The sequence below is a fragment of the Sesamum indicum genome, linkage group LG8 (assembly GCF_000512975.1).
Source record: "Sesamum indicum cultivar Zhongzhi No. 13 linkage group LG8, S_indicum_v1.0, whole genome shotgun sequence".
Taxonomy (NCBI): domain Eukaryota; kingdom Viridiplantae; phylum Streptophyta; class Magnoliopsida; order Lamiales; family Pedaliaceae; genus Sesamum; species Sesamum indicum.
In genome coordinates, this window is record NC_026152.1 from 11,999,238 (window position 1) to 12,016,435 (window position 17,198).

At 34.3% G+C, this 17,198-nt stretch overlaps 4 protein-coding genes across 8 annotated transcripts in view; 2 read left to right on the plus strand and 2 right to left on the minus strand.

Annotated features, from left to right (window-relative positions):
* LOC105168330 (protein-tyrosine-phosphatase MKP1) overlaps nt 1-1,921 on the minus strand; it is a 5,648-nt gene extending 3,727 nt beyond the window's left edge. For 2 of the 3 annotated variants that reach the window (XM_011088376.2, XM_011088377.2), the window contains exons 1-2: nt 1,707-1,921; nt 1-1,092 (exon numbers count right to left, since the gene is read on the minus strand). The exon at nt 1-1,092 is cut by the window's left edge. In XM_011088376.2, coding sequence (XP_011086678.1) covers nt 1-1,071 — 1,071 coding nt within the window. In that variant the 5' untranslated portion in view covers nt 1,072-1,092; nt 1,707-1,921. Of the gene's footprint in view, nt 1,093-1,229; nt 1,399-1,706 lie in introns of those variants that run through there. The other variant, XM_020696200.1, reaches the window with a different exon arrangement.
* LOC105168331 (pentatricopeptide repeat-containing protein At1g13040, mitochondrial) lies at nt 8,683-13,188 on the plus strand. 3 transcript variants are annotated; one of them, XM_011088381.2, is made up of 4 exons: nt 8,683-10,546; nt 11,293-11,469; nt 12,233-12,383; nt 12,515-13,188. In XM_011088381.2, exons 1-2 carry the CDS (start codon nt 8,984-8,986, stop codon nt 11,296-11,298), a joined length of 1,569 nt encoding a protein of 522 aa, XP_011086683.1. In that variant the 5' UTR covers nt 8,683-8,983; the 3' UTR covers nt 11,299-11,469; nt 12,233-12,383; nt 12,515-13,188. The 3 variants fall into 3 exon arrangements, with proteins under 3 accessions (XP_011086683.1, XP_011086681.1, XP_011086684.1); XM_011088379.2 differs by having other exon boundaries at nt 12,571-13,188; XM_011088382.2 differs by having other exon boundaries at nt 8,683-10,531; nt 12,571-13,188.
* On the plus strand, nt 12,722-15,022 carry LOC105168668 (NDR1/HIN1-like protein 13). Its single transcript, XM_011088800.2, has 2 exons — nt 12,722-12,859; nt 13,583-15,022. Exon 2 carries the CDS (start codon nt 13,724-13,726, stop codon nt 14,702-14,704), a length of 981 nt encoding a protein of 326 aa, XP_011087102.1. The 5' UTR covers nt 12,722-12,859; nt 13,583-13,723; the 3' UTR covers nt 14,705-15,022.
* LOC105168332 (leucine-rich repeat-containing protein 45) overlaps nt 15,200-17,198 on the minus strand; it is a gene marked incomplete in the record, with an annotated part of 3,938 nt that continues 1,939 nt past the window's right edge. The window contains 2 exon segments of the mRNA XM_011088383.2: nt 15,200-15,818; nt 16,905-17,021. Of these exon segments, the coding sequence (XP_011086685.2) occupies nt 15,465-15,818; nt 16,905-17,021 (471 nt within the window).

Sequence of the window (17,198 nt, forward strand, 5' to 3'; positions counted from 1 at the left end):
GAGAGCATCCCAGAACTCAAATTTCTCTTCACCTTCTTTCACAGTGATAACTGGACCCTGGGCCCTCTCATAACGAATAACTTGGGAGGCAGCAGCCCTGGCATTATCTGACATCACTTGGGAGCAATGCTTCCCAGTCCAGATATATAAAGCCGAAGGAATGTGGATAATGAATGCTCCACGAGAATCAAGTTTATCAGCACCTGGTTCACACAACATTTTTGGTACGAGGTGAAGGGGATCATATGGTGAGTGAGGTGCCATGCGGTACATCCTAAGAACAGAAGTTGGGCTTGCAGGCAGTGCATGTACACGCTTCTGGCACTGCAAAAGTTGGCAAGCAAATCCCACATTCGGGTTAGTCACTCCTCTGGCTGCTTTTACGTGCTGGAATGCATCATCAAAGCTCTGCCCCTCTTTCCACATAAGATATGCAATCACCAACGAGGTTGATCGAGATACCCCCTGACAACAGTGAACAAGGACACGCCCACCTTGTTCTCGAACATCTTCAAAATAGTCAAACACATCATACAGTATACTCGTAATGTCTTCAGAAGGGCAGTCCTGCAGCCATAGAGTCTTGTAGACAAGCTCCTTCTTAAAATATTCTGGACAAACAAACCCAACACAGTTGAGCACATGTGTTATCCCATTCTGGCGTAGGATTTCACGATTTTTGGCAATTGCATCACTTCCCAAATAGATGTGATCTAAAATCCTTGAGCATTCCTTATTGAAAAAGGCCAGTTTGTCTTTCCTAAATTCAAATTCTCGTGGAGGTTGATCTGAAGTTGAATTTTCACGGGGTGTTATTGATCCAGGCTTTGCACCAGGAGTGGGAGGATTTGGCCATATTCCAAGATCATCCGATCCAGCTCTGGGCCATTCCTCAATGCTTGGTCGGATGATAGACAGAGGCTGAAGTGGCGGCAAACAAGCCCGTGCCTTGCTGTTCCATTGTGGCTTAGAAGCAGACTTTCTTGGTGGACGTTCAGTCCATGACACTGAGCGCGAGTATGTCTTCCAACTTCCACCAGGAGCTTGGTCCTTTTCTTCTTCCCTTATCATTTCAAAAGTTAAGCTGCCACTCTGTAAAGCCAATTGAACACATATGAGCATGATTACGAAGCCTATATGGCACATCAAAATTGAGTCTCAGGCTTTCAAAAATAATAATAATAACAAGAAAAAAGCTCATGCAAAAATTTAAACTTTCAACAACAAACCCTCTAATAAATTTCCATGAAAACCAGGGGAAGCATCAAAATTGAGTCCTGATACCAAAAAGTTGTCACTTTCAACAAAGGTACCAAAATTAAATATTCCTCCAGGATAAACCTTCACAGAAAGCCCATAAACATAATGAACCCTAAATCAGGTCTGCAAGGTTATGAACCTAAAATTTTAAAAAAATTCCATCAAATTTTCCAACCTAAAACCCTTGACCGTAGATCCTTTCCCCCTCTTGACCTAAAGAACTGAAGAAAAATCAAACCCAACCACGACCCAGTAAAATCCACCAAAACATAGCTATCAAGTGGACAACAATTTCAACACACAAACTACAAAATAATAGAAAAAAGCACACCAACTAGAACCCATTTGAACCAAAACCTTAAAATAACTAAAAACCCACAAATCAGCCCCCAAGATTATCAAAGACCAAAAAGAGACAGAGCCCAAACACAAACACGAACACTTACACGAACTAGTTTATTTCTTGCTGGACATACGCAGCAACCATTTGATTAACACATAGGAAGCATGTGGAGAGAGATCATTATCGTTATCGTATTTATGAGGAGAAAAAGAAACAAGAGAGAGAAAAGAGAAAAAGGGAAGGAAGGATCCGTTCAACGAAGAAAGTGTATTGATTTTAGAGAGAGAGAGAGAGGGTCTCAGGTAAGGCAAACAAAAAGTGAAGAAGACAGGTTGGCAATTTTATAGATCTGGAACACGAATTGGTCAAACTGCCACGTCATCTTTGATCACCCAATAAGAAAAAATCAGGTTTTCTTATTTTATTCCCTTTTCTTTTTATTTTTGCATGGGCAATATTTTTTATAATTTAGGAGGATTTTTTAAATATAATATTTTTTTATTTAATTAGTTTGATGGGATTATGAGAAAAATATTTGATTAATTTAATTATGGGGGACTTTGTCATTAAAGAAGCATTTAATTTTTGGCTTATATTAATATTTTTTAATTACTAATAATTACTAAATGTGGTTCTTGAATTTACGAACTTAATTTTTTTATTTTAAATATTTTATATATGTTGTGTGTATAAAATTCACATTAATTTTATAAATAGTAAAATTTTTATACACATGAAATGTAAATAAACGATATAGGATATTAATAATATATTTTAAAACATCGACCGTATCGTGTAATTAAAATATTGGATTCAATTAAATATGATTGTAAAAAAAAAAAACTCCTCGACGAATTAAAAATTTTAAGATAAGTTACATCAATACTTTTTTACATTAAATTTAAATAAATTGAGTAAATTACATCGACATTTAATTTTTTATCTTTATAAAATTACATGACACCCCCGTTAAGAAGTGTTAGCACAATGTACTTAGTGGGTAATTTGCCCAATTATTTTTTCTTAAAAAGATAATTAATTAGATGATTCAATATATCAAGAAATTTAGATTGAATTATATAAATTATTAAAATTAATAAATTAATCAATAATTATAAAATTATTTATGCACACAAATATAGAATTTCCAAATTGGTAACCTCTCAGAAAATATAGAATAGAATCTAGACAACGTTATCAATCGGTCAAATCAAGAAACAAGATAAGAATATAATAATATTTAATGAAATGATTAAGGGGATTAAATTGTTTGACTGTTAGACTGCTAATCACAAGAATTTTTGGGAGAATATTGTTGTTAATATATGAGATTTAGGACCATAGACACTGACCATATCATTGTTTTAATCTATATATGTTTGAATATTTAATATGATACTCACAATATAGTTTCCTTTTTGGGTAAAAACCAATTTTGCCCTATTATGTTACACATATTAGGGAAAAAATTATATTCAAAAATAAAAAAATTGCAAATTTAATTTTTTCTTTTATTATTATAATATTACGTGTATATATTGTTCGTATAAAAAGATTAATAAATTTTATTTATATATATATTATATGTATGATTCATACAAATGTTTAATAAATATATTTGTATATAAATTAAATATGTAAAAATGAATTTGGACCATTGATTTGCGAAAAATAAGATACAAGCCTTTGATTTAAGTAAGATAATATATGAACCACAAATCATTATAAATTTGAATCATTCATTTGTATTAGATAAAATTCAATAATTATGAAATAAATACATATTAATAATTTTAAAAAAAATGGTACAATTTGCTCGTGCAGCCTACTGGTTGCACGAATAATTTTTTTTTTTTTGTATTTTAAAAAATATAAGGAGTCAAATTAAACTTTTATTTTATATGGGTTTTTTTTTGCTCGATATGCATAGCATACGAGAGGCGCTTGTAATTTCATTTTCGGAAATTCACTTAATAATTCAGAAGGACTATTTTTTGGCAAGAAAATTCAACAAAAAATCTATATCCAAAAAAATCTACAAATAGTACAAAAAATTGAGTGCATCAACTTTGTTTTATTCCCTAAAATCCAAAAATAGAATTACGTATCAAATTATGCAAGTCATAATCTTTCGAAAAATGAATTCCTGCTTGAAATGTGCACAACTGTATAGATAAATATTAGAACACAACAAAATAAGTTAGTTTTAGATTTACTCAAAAGTCTTGAACTAAGACCTTCAAAATGTCGAATAGTTGATGGTGGCGATCTCGAGTTTTCAGGGTCAAGTGTGATAAAAATGCAGGGATCTTTAATCCTATTTAAGTATTTGAAATCCTATAAAGAATATTTTATCTTCTAGATGCCTTTCTTGCTAGAGCCAGTCACCATCAAATTGCGCTCGGGTATAGTATTTTTCACAATTTTTGTATTATTTATAAGATTGGAATAGAAAAAAAAAATTAAAAAAATTATTTTTAATCCAAAGATAATTTGATCAAGAAATTAATTGTTGGAAATTAGAAGCTGGTGGATGATTTTTTCAATTGAAAAATACTTTCGTAAATATTATTGAATATTTAAAAATAAAATATTTTATAGTCTTTCAGTAAAAATTTTCCTTTGTTTTTTAATCAATCCAAAGTTGATGAAATCGGAGAGATGTCGCAAATTAAATTATGGGGTCAACAATTTTGCCGGTGGAGTTTCAAAGCTCAAACCTAATACAAAATAGAATAAATTGACCAATGAACAATAGTGAAGTTATGGATTCGAATTCCACGAGATGTGTGGTATTTATTTCATTTTATATGTGTTTATTGTGATTTATTTTATTATTTTTAGTGATATAATATATTGATGAATCTGACCAATTTGTTCAATTTATTAAAATATTAATGTAATTACTGTTTAGATAAAAAAAAAATGAAGAAATTGACCAATTATACTATGTGGATTGTTTCATGTTCATCACCCAATTAAAAGTTATTTGCTAGGCTCATTTTTGGACCCATGCCCTGATTTATAAGCTAAATTATAACACTTGTCACAATTATGAATACTATCTCGTTATTCGAAAAATTATAAATACCCCCTCATTATGTAGCCTCTAAACAGTGAAGTGGATATTATTATTTTACCCTTATTGAATTTTTTTAAAGAATATCAAAAAAATTGAGGATGGGTAAAATAAATAATCTAGTAGGAATATTAATTCATAAAAATATTTCAAAAAAATTATAAAATACATATAAAATTATAATTTATAATCTAAAAGAGCATTTTGGTCAGTTCACCACAAAAATTGAATGAAAACCTAACGGATGTTAAAATTAGAGGATATTTGTAATTTTCAAACAAATAAGGAGGTATTCGTAATAATGCAAAATTTCAGGGAAGGTGGTTGTAATTTACCCTAATTTATATGTTGATAGTATGACTACATATAAATACACACAAAAAGAAAATAGAAATTACTTTTTATTTAGATAAGTGTCACACATTAGTTGCAAGCGATGAGTTTGAGTAGTTTGTAAATTTTAAGATCATTTCTCTGTAGCGAGGTGTCTTTTTATAATAAAATTGTGAGGTTCGTACAAACCTAGAATGAAAAATATATCGCGCAATGAAGTACTGATCGAGTTGCAAGTCTCATAATTTTTTTTTTTGGAACAATTAAATATAAGGTGAATTTGAATAATACAAAGACACACTCTAACAGTATAATAAATTTTAAGTTACATACAATTATTGATTTAAATATATATATATATATATATATATATTATATGGATATCCAACTTGAAGTTATAATCTCTAATTAATAGCGCATTTATTAGTAGTGGCGACTTCTCACTTTTTTGCAGTGATAATAATAAAAACAAGGCAGAGCGAAGAGAAAAAGCGTGTGTTAGGTCACATGTATGTCGTGGGTTGAGGATTGTTACCTTATGTGGGGGGTACCGATGCCATTTTCATGTCCATCTTTTCCTACTTGTCCTAACTTTTTAGCTCTGATGCATACATTTCTTGATTTATTTTAGCAAATCCTGTTAATAGGGATGTTTATAATAAAATTGAAACAAAAGATTCGGTACGTAGTGAAATCGAGTCTAAAAATTCGATTCGATTTTGATTATTAATGTTGACTTATTGAATCGTATCGAATATTAAAATATTTATTTAATATTTTATTTTTACATATATATTTTTAATATATTAATTATTTTTATTCTGTATTTGTTATTTTACGTATTAAAATTTTAAAATACATAAATGGCAAGTGTAATTATTATCTTCAATATTTAAGTTGTATTATTTTATTATATTTTTAATAAAAATTTGATTTTACTGAATATCGAAAAAGATAGATAATTACTCAAATCAAATCGATTAATTTGATTTTGGTATTCGATACAATATTTTGATATATCGAAATTTTAATTTACCAAATAATTAAACGATTAAAAATTTTACTCGTCACGAAATGTTCATTTCACTAAAGTTTGATGGAAAATTGTTCAATAAATATGGCTACAAACTCTAGATTCTGTTGTTGGAATTCATTATATTTAAGTGAAAAACTACTGACTTAACCATTATGCAAGTGGTAATTTACACAGTAGGATTTACCATCAACGTTCAAATATTATGGCCTAACATTGCGACTTCGACAATGTGGTTGGAGTTCTTATTAAAGTGTTTTATGCTGTTGCATATACATTATAAAATGTAATTATCGCCTAATACATTAGAATATGGGATAATTGTACTTTCTTTTTTTGAGGTACGATGTAATTATACGTAAATTCTTTATAGTTTGAGAAATTATATTTAGTATCTACTTTTGAAGATTGTTTCGTCTAACAAATAAGTCCAGCCATCAGCCAAAAAAATTTCACTAGATTTGCTGATAATAACAAAAAAACTGAATGAAAATTGATATTACTCTCGATTGATTTGTTACTGAGTTATTACAGGTTAAATATTTTTTTATAACTAAACTACCCTTATAACGGTGAAAGAATATCTCCTCACATGCATTAATGCGTGAAGACGTATGAGGGTAATTTGACCATAAAAATATTTTTTTGACTTGCAATAAATCGGTAATAAGTCAATCGGTGGTAAATATAGTTTTGTTTTCAAATTTTTTGCTAAAACCAGCAAATTCGATGAATCTTGATTAACGGAGGGACTTATTTAGTATATGGAAGCAAACTTCATGAGTGTTAGATGTAATTTCTCAACTACAGGGAATCTAAGTATAAATTACACCAAATCTTAGGAGAAGGGAGTGCAATTTATCCCTAAGAATATTCATAATGTTTAGATTCGTTTTCTGAGTGTTGTGTGGAGATAGAGAGAGAAAAACAAAGATAAATAAGCATGCGTTAGAAATAGTATGTATGTTTGGATTTATTTTTTAAGATAATTTAAAATAAGTATTATATGTTTAATGTTGTGGTTTGGGAAATAAAAATTACTATTCATTATCAAATAATGTCTTTTTTTTTATTATATATGTATGTATTTATGCTAAAACAGTTTAAAACACCTAAATAAGGTGTTTTTGAATGACGACAAACATTGAGTATATTTTAACTCGTATCGGAGATAACTTGAAAAACAATCATAGTGATTGATATTTGCAAAATCATAGTAGAGAATTTTAATAGATCCATTGCACGTGGTTAATATCATTGTACAAATTATTGATATAGATGTAGTAAATGCATATACTTAGAAGTTATCATCTACTTAAATTTCTATAAAATTTCATGAAAATATTAATTAATAAGCATAAAGAATATATAATATAAAAATGCAATATTTTTTTATTTGAGAAATAGTTGAAAATCCCACTAGTAAGTAAGACTGTCACTAGTGCTATTTTAAGTCAAGGAAGGTGGGCTACAAGTGAAAAGGAATCTCTTCAATTTTCCCCCTTCATACATTTAATTTAAAAAAAAAAGAAAAAAGAAAAATAGAAGAAACAATCTTTGAAACTTTTTGAATAATTCTAAAGAAATGTTCACTACATACTACAATAATACAAGACAAAAATCAAACATTATCATCAATTCCTCATGACTTTTTATATATAGTCCAATTTGGGCTACTCTTACATGTGATAAACACCTACTTCCTTATTATTTATTTATTTTTGACAATGACGTTTATCGAATATTTTTATTTAAAAGAAATGAAATTGGCAACATTTATTTACTTATTTGTTTTTGAATTTTAAATTTGTTTTTAAATTATACGTATTAAAAGAATATAAAAGTTATATGCGTTTAACAACGGGACCGAACTATATATTTACTTATTTCATTTGAATTATTTATATTGGTAAATGTAAGAAAAAATAATTATGTTGCTCTTAATTATATTTTATTACCTCATTTTTTGGCGTGTTGGGATTGGATTGGAAAGAAATCAAAATTATGTGTCAGTTGAATATTTGAATTTTTATTGTTGGGATTGGAAAGACAAAAATCAATTGTAAATTACGCAATTAAAGAAGGCAAGGAGGCAAGACAAGGGTTAGATGCTTCTTTTGCAAAATATTATGGTGTCTTTAACATTTTATTTCGATTTTATAAGAGGGAAGTTTCAATTAGCTCAATCGAAATTAATATATTTTCTCCAAAAAAATTTATTAATATCATTTATTTTTTTAACAGAAACTATTTAATTATTACTTCATAAGATAATCACTTGTAATATCATTAAAATAATATTTTTTATTTGAAAATAAAATCTTCAAAATAATAAAAAATATAAAACTCAAAAACCTTTTTTTTTCAATAAATAATTTGGTTTATTTTGCCAGCCTCCCACCGAAGTTGGTAGGAAGCTGCATATAATATTTTGCTTAAATTAAATTAATTTAGATATTTAAAAAAGTAAAAATTAAAAAATAAAAATAATATTTTTAATTTATTTTCGATGATAAATTAATATATTTTAATATTTGAGAACACGTGATGAATGGGCTGAGGCCCATATTGGAGCCCAATAGCTTAAATAAAAATAATAGGCCCACATTGTAGAAATAGAAAAGTTGAGAATCAGAGCTCTCAAACTGCAGGGGCAGAGCGTGGACTTGGTTTTGGGCCCCCAAGTCCCCCTTTCTTCTCCTTCTCTTTCGCCGTCTCCACCATCGCCGCCCGAAACCAGGTGAGCTCACTCACACACACACACTCCGGAGGCGCGGGGAGCGTTGGTGGAATGGGCCCATTGTTCTAAACCTAAGAGCGAATTCTTCTCTTGTTGCATTCAGATTGAGTGCGGAGTTGTTCAGATTCTTTCAGCTCCCATTTTCAGGAAGTGGAGCTCAGATGCATGCGTTTCTGAGGGACCCCACTTCGATAAATGTATAAAGCTCTTGGCAAGCAACGACTCATATACCGTTCTCGCATCGCCAGCTACGTGAAAGCCGGCCTCATTGATCAGGCAATCCAAGTGTTCGACGAGATGTCTCAATCAGACTGCAGAATGTTTTCGGTAGATTACAACCGGTTCCTTGGTGTATTGATAAAGAACAGACGGTTCGATTTGTCTGAATATTACTATGATTCCATGAATCCAAGAGGGTTCTCTTTGAATTCCTTTACTTACTCAAGATTCATTTCGGGGTTGTGTGAAGTTAAAAACTTTGAGCTAATCTTTAGGCTTTTTGACGATATGGATAGGCTTGGGATCGTGCCTGATATTTGGGCTTTTAATATTTATATGAATCTCTTGTGTGGTGTGAATTTAGTTGATGAAGCTTTGAAAGTGTTGAGATTAATGAGGGAAGAAGGGAGGGAGCCTGACGTAGTAAGCTATACGATTATTATTAGCGGACTGTTTAGAGTTAAACGGCATGATGAGGCAGTTCAAATATGGAAAATTATGATAAAGGAGGGTATTAACCCTGATAGTAAGGCATGTAGGGCACTTGTGCTTGGGTTATGCGACATTGGGAAAGTTGATTTGGCTTATGAGCTCACTGTGGGGGATCTGAGAGGAAAGGTTAGTTTTAGTGTAGTAATTTATAATGTGCTTATACATGGGTTTTGTCGAATAGGTAGGATTGATAAGGCACTAGCAATTAAGAACTTTATGAGGAGAAATGGGTGTGAGCCTGATTTGATAACTCACAATGTATTGTTGAACTACTGTTGTAATGCTCTAATGTTAGATGAGGCTGAGAAATTGATGGACAAGATGGAGAGGAGTGGTGTACGACCCGATAGTTACAGCTATAATGAGCTTCTAAAGGGCCTTTGCCGAGCCAAGAGAGTAGATAATGCATATGTATTGTTAGTTAACAAGATGGAGGCTAAAGGGTTTGTGGATGTCGTCTCATACAATACAATTATTAAAGCTCTTTGCAAAGCCGGTCGTTCTAGAAGGGCTTATAAGCTCTTGGGGGAGATGGGTAGAAAGGGAATTGCTCCTGATTTGGTTACATTCACTATTCTGATAGATGCTTTCCTCAAAGAAGGCAACTCGATTGTAGCCAAGGGCCTTCTCGACCAAATGACAAGGATGAGCCTATTTCCAAGTCTTGCATTGTATACATCCATTGTTGACCATCTATGTAAGACTGGTAGAATAAGCATGGCTCATAGTATTTTTCATGATATGGTGGAGCAGGGAATTGGCCCCGATGTCGTGTCCTACAATGCACTTATAAATGGATACTGCAAGGCATTTAAGGTTAGTGAAGCCCTGCATCTTTTTGAAGAGATGCAGACTAGGCGGGTCTATCCTGATGAAGTGACGTTCAAATTGATCGTTAGAGGTCTCATAAAGGAAAAGAAGCTTTCTTTGGCTTGTGGAGTCTGGGATCAAATGATGGAGAAGGGATTTACTCTTGATAGTTATTCGTCGGAGACTCTAATCAACGCCATCAATTTGAAAGAAGTTCCTGAGGTAACTAGTGCAGTGGTATGTGTGTCGTATTCTTATTCTTTCCCTCCTGTTGACCATTATAGTCTATTCATGTGTGTTTCGGTGACGTATAACTTTGTATTTACCATTCTGCAGTTTAAACTTGCAATAGCTCTAAGCCATCAGTTGGTACTTGTTTGGGTCAAATGCATGGTATGATTTTAATTAGGAGTAATACTGTACGAAACTGGAAATCTTCTTTTCAAATTGTAGCTGACAATGCTATACCTGGAAATTTCACGGATGAAACTATCTCTTATCAATAAAATGAACTTAGGTTGAATTGTTGCCACACGCTATCAAATTTATTCTCAATTTGTTGCATCTCCCATGTCCCTAGGCATTTATTATGCCACCTTTAGGAACAGAACTAGCAGGTCTGCAAAATTGCTGCTTCTTTTTGATCCTTGGAGGCATGCCTTTCATAATTAAGAAAAGTTGGACTTGTTGCATTGTGCTATCAGACCCTTATATGTAGATCTAGCCAACTGATTTTGAAGACGTTGCGTTTACGGTAATGTGCTTGAGTTGGTATTAACAGTTTGAAGTGAAAATATAAACTGATGAGTGAAGCACAATAGCAGTTCTTTATGGCAGGAGTCGGGTGCTGCCCAAAAAAAAATCTCTGAATATGATCTATTCCTATCCTTTTACAGTGTGTTATGATACTATGAAAAGGTGTGATGATACAGTTTCCTGTCTTTTCTGTACTTATGTTTTTCTTTGATTATCGGTCAATGCAGGAATGAGCCCTCTAACCATTTCTTGATGAATGGAATGTGCAACGGTGTAAAAGTTTCGTCTTTTGGGTCAGCGGATCTGCCCGCCACTTGCTTAAATACTTCCAGAGTTGGGTAGCTATATGCCCCCCTGCATCTGATGCAGCTGACACCTTTCTATGCCCCTGTCCTCGATTGGAGGTGAAGTGGTTGAGTCATATCTCATTTTTTATGTTCATCCCTATTTTTTGTTTTCATTTTAAAACATATTGACGAGCCTCTGATTGCATACTAGTTTTAACTGAGAGGTTCATATTCATCTATGGAAATTAGCTGCCATGGTATGGTGATTAAATGATATTTTTGTTCTCTATCACTTCAAATAATGTCAGCTGAAGTCAATAATGTACTTAGGTAATTTGACAGTTCTACTTCTGGCCTTTGCTTATCATAACTTCTATACTGTACTATATGCTTGCTATTGTCGGCTTATTTCTTACAACATCAAACTTTTGAGTTCGTAGAATCTCTTGTGAGTTTACAGGATCTCTTATGTAAGAAACCAGTGGGTTTAATATATTCACTTGTTTCTCTAATGTTCTTCCTTGTACTAACTCACGAAGCCAGACATAGACCAATCTCTGTCTTTATCTTTCTAATTCTATTTGATCATTCTAAGAAGCAACTGCATTAGTGCACGGACTTTGTTTAGATTCTTTTGTGAAATCACTTCATTGCGCCTTGACTCCTAATTGCTTACAGTGAGTCTCGCATATGCCAATTACACCACAATCACATCCCTTGTCTCTCAGCACTCTCTGTTTTTACTCAAATATAATGCAATCCTTCTGCTATGGATGGAAAGCATATGCATATTCACTCCAAAAGCTCATCAATGGCATTATATTGACATCATTTATCACACTTTCCCTCTATAATGAACAAATTCCATTTCTTTTTGTAGCTAACTAGTGCGGGATTGAGAACCAAGTTTCAATATGGTCCAAAGAAGATCCAACAGTAATCTCTAGAGTCATGAAAGATGTTGGTAGCAAGCATTGAAGCAATTTCTAAGGAAGCAAAAATCTCTAGCAACAAAATGATATTCAGACCAGGTACGTTTCTGAAACTTAAAAATAGAATGCTGATAAAGTAAAAAATAATGCTGGTTCCTTCTGTGTTTTTGCTTAACTATTGAAGTGTAACTCTTTTCATTTGCTTACCAATATATGGTGAAAATCTGTAGAACTATCCTCCTATATTCGACCATGAGTGTTAATTAGTTCAAGTTGTTCCGAGCAGCAATAAGATATTGGGGATGCCACAAATGTCAGAGAATCTTGCAGAAGACATTGGTGAAAACATTAGAGGAACGGATTGGTCGGGCATATGAAATTGCACGGGGAGATGATAAGTTTGTTGATGTGGGAGAGAAACTTGTCATTACTGGAAGAGAGGAAACCTATCGACGAAGTATGAAAATCTGTCCGATATCAGTGCATGATTGATACGAGGAATTGGAGTTACTTGGCTGAACAATGCAAGCAATAAGAACACAGTTCGACACAAACACCTGCATCGTCTTCCTGAAGTACATCCCATCCTCCTTTTCTATCTACAGAAATTAAACTTGTACACTTTTGTATTCATATATTAGGACAATCTCATGACAAACTTGAATTTCCACCAAAACACTTCGAGTCCCTGGGTTTTAAATGTTTGTAAACTTTAAGGTTCCCTTCACTGTGGATAGTGACTGCATATACAGGACTCCCTGTATTCACATCCCAGCACCATTCAGAGCCCTTCTTATGTCAGGGCTTATGAAGTATAAATAGTTCAAAATCAGTTCAACTTTGTTTTTCCCATATGGAATTCCACAATGTTTGAACTAGTGGCACTACTTATGCTTGTTGTTCAGCATTGTCTTCAAACAATTTATAGAATCTGCCCATCGACCAATATTCACGTGCAACAAACATTCATTTGCTCTTGTTAACCATCAAGACCATTTCCTTAGCAAAGATTAATATCTAAAAACTTTGGCTCTACCTGTCCAACTTGCTGCTGAAAGTTCCTTTCTTGTATTACATGTTAATCTGAGCACCTTTTGGATCTTCCCACTCAGTTCCAATTTAAATCCAAAAGGTTCTCAAAAGCTACAGACTCTGTAATAAGTATTCCTTAAGGCCCCGTTTGTTCTTATATACTATTCTGGGTTTACCACTGTACAGGGACTATACTTTTTCACTTGGCATCAATTTGGTTACTTGCCTTCCATGCTTAACTAATGTCTGATTCTTTCCCTCTCCAGGAATTCTACTACTACTAGTACCACTGTACCAGTTGCCATTTGAAGCCACTTTTTTGCTTCTTGGCCAAAGAACAAAACTCAATACACTCTGTTGCCATCCCTTCTCACTTCATTTCCCCACTCCAATTCCTGGACATCCCAATGTACCGCCAACGTGAGACAAATCCTCACTTCCTCCCACGCCAGAGCGATCCAGTACTCGAGTTTACCCCACAAACACGACCTCCGCGCTCAAGGCCGCAGGGCCGCACGTCGATAGAACCACCTCATGGCCCCACACCTCAACCTCCAATGCCACAGAGCCACACTTCAATAGAACCACCTCACGGTCCAAGGCCTCAACCCCCAATCCAGCAGCCTCAGCCACAAGTGAAGGTACCGCCACCGGATCAAGTTAATGCACCACCTCAACCCCGCCAAGAATCCAGGCCTCAACAGCCGCATTCTCAGCCACTCGGCTCGCAGCCTTCTGGAGGTGGCCAGCATTCAGCTCCACAAGGACATTCGGGCCACCACCACCATCATCCTTTTCTACGGGCACCCATGTCTCGACGGACAAGGCCTGTAGCCTGGCTGGTGGCAGCATTTTGTACACTCTTCTGGATAATCATCATTGTTGGTGGCCTCATTATCCTCATAGTCTACCTTGTGTTCCGGCCACGAAACCCGAGGTTCGACATCTCCACCGGCACATTCAATGCCGCCTACCTCGACATGGGCTATCTACTCAATGCCGATGTCACCTTGCTAGCCAACTTCACCAATCCAAATACCAAGGTGAACATTGATTTCAGCTACGTTATCTTGGATCTTTACTATGAAAAGAACTTCATCGCCACACATTACATCAATCCATTTTCTGTGATGAGGATGGAATCCAGGTTTGCCACTGTGCACATGGTGGCTAGCCAGGTGAGGCTCTCAATGGGACATAGCATGGAGCTACAGAGACAGATGGAGGGTGGAAGAATTAACTTTGAGATCAGGGGTATGTTTAGGACAAGGTCTAAACTGGGAGGCCTTTTCCAGTACTCATATTGGTTGTATGCGCATTGTGAGATCGTGGTCACGGGCCCTCCCACTGGAGTTTTGATCGGAAAAAAATGTGAGACAAAGAGGTGATAGGGAGAGAAAAAAGGGAACAGAGAGCAAAAATGGTGCAGTGTTTTTCACCATTCCTGAGCAGGGTTGATCATTATTTGCTGGTCATGAACCTCAAGATTATAACTTTCTTGTCATGGTTGAACTTGTATTACCCTTTGTATTGATTTCTTTGATTTTATTCTGAAAAGTTGGACACCAGTTCTAATTTCGTAGGTGTCCATCTGTTGGTGAACGATCCAGTGTTCCAATTTTCTCATTCCAACAAAGAGAATGGAATGTCTTTAACTTTATAGTGACAAACTCAGCAAGCATTCCAAAATCTGTTTTTACAGTGGATGGTTTGGTATTTTATGATCCCTACCTTTAAGAATTTTATTCTGCTTTTTTCTTTTCTATACCTCTGAGGAATTCCTTAAGAAGCAAGCAATTCTCTCCTCTTCACATCAGAAGAAAACAAAAAGGATTAGAAGATGGGCGGGGTCACTCCGCCCTTGACAATGTCACTAAGCTAACTAGACAATAAAACTGACGTGACTTCAATCTCTATTAATAAAACTGGGAAATCAGTCAGCATAAGCCACATTAAGTCTCTCCTCACTTGAACAATTAACTAAGAATGAATATACGGGTCGTAATAATGTACAACTAAATTGACGTCTTCAAAAGGAAGATTTTGCTATTACCTATGGTCGTATCTTTTCAATTATCGGAGATTCACAACAGATACAAAAGAAGCCAGCACGAAAAGGAAATCAAAAAGGGTCACCGGGCAAAAGAATCAAAGAAGTGGTTCAGAAAGTTCCATTTCATTGGCATTTTGTTGTGGTATTTCAGGCCGACGGGCGCCTACATAGTCCAAGCCAAGCCATTGCCACGGCCAGCAGACATATCGTAGCCTCCTTAGACCAGTTCTTGATGTTTCTCTGGTATCAAGTTCATCAAGTTGGCGAGTGAGCTCCTCCACCCGATCTCTCAGCCTGGACGCCCTCATATCCGCTAATCTCAACGACTTTTCAGCTGCATCTCTTGCTGCCATGGCAGCTTCCGCCGTTTCTTCTTTGAATTTTAGCTTTTTCTCTGACTCGATTACAGCTTGCCTAGCCTCCTCAAGTTCCTGACGCACTGATGCCAACTGCAGAGCCATAGAAATTGAAATTCAATCAAAATGGTCATAATAAGGACAATCTACTGTCCCTTTTCAACGTAATTTTAGAATTAGTATAGTGTTGGGATGAATCGACAGAAAGTAAATTGGTATGCCTAGTTCCCCACACAAATTCAAGGTTTTCTCCTTATAAGGGAAGTGAGTAAACATCTTTTAGACAAGGCCATCTTATGAGCAAATATAGGAGAAGCAGATGGTTTAAGCAGAAGAATCCATTTATCATTTCATATGTAAACCTATGGTCCTAATAGATAGGTTAATTGCAAACTTCTGATGGAAAAGGTTGCATCAATACTAAAGTTACTGTAAACATGATCGGGCTTGAATTTTCTTATAATAAGGCAAATTCTCCACCTTCCTTAATATATTTTCTTCCTATGTATAAGTTCCAGAATAGAGGAAACCCACCCCTCTCATGCATATGTACAGACGCAAGCTAAGGAAGTCAAATTCATGTCTTACTTTGCTGGAGAACTAAGTTAAGACCTAATGACTTCTCAATCTCAATGTCAGAAAATGGTATACAACATCCAAAAGGGAAAGTGGCACGAGTAACCCCAAGTTGTCTCATCTTAATAATAAACAGGTTAGAGAACTATTTGGATGCATAAGAACTATAACCAAAAAGCAACTTTAAAGTAAATAGAAAAGCATATTGTAATTGAAATAATGATAACAATCTCAGCAGCAACCATACAAATTCATTACCAATAGTAAATCACAAAGCTGAGCAGTCCGTGCCACAGGTAACTTGACAGGATATTGATAAAGCCAAAATTCATAAAAGCTTTGTGCTTTATGAATACAGAGATACAGAAGAAACCAATCAAATTTTGAACAGCATTCCTTCTACAACTCAAGAAAAAAACTTTAGCTACATTGCAGAAACCTACTTTTTTCTACATATCCATCAATTTCCTTGAAAATGTGTGGTAACATGATAAATAATAGAATAGAAGAAAGATAATCGAACGGATGGAATCAGTCAAATCCATGAAGATGACCACCAATGACAAGTCAAAAGATAGCACAATCACCATATTTTCACAATACCTGTGTCATATAGTCCTTTTCAACTGCTTTTCCTGCATCAGCTTCTTGCTGTGCTGCTACCTTCCAGCGTGTGATTTCTTCTTCAGCAGCAGCAATATCCATCATAAGCCCTTCAACCTTGATCAGAAAATAGAGGACTAGATTTAGAATGACACATGATGCCTAGCAAGAATTAAATACCAATTCTATGCAATTCCAGACCATCAAAAGAAGATAGAGATGATTCGGAGAGTCGGAATTTTTAAATGGTTGATATCATCAATGACACAGAATCTCTAACATACATTTTCATTA

Excerpts from the sequence above, each read along its gene's own strand:
- LOC105168331 (XM_011088381.2), top strand. The coding sequence starts at position 8,984 with ATGTATAAAGCTCTTGGCAAGCAACGACTCATATACCGTTCTCGCATC.
- LOC105168668 (XM_011088800.2), top strand. The coding sequence starts at position 13,724 with ATGTACCGCCAACGTGAGACAAATCCTCACTTCCTCCCACGCCAGAGC.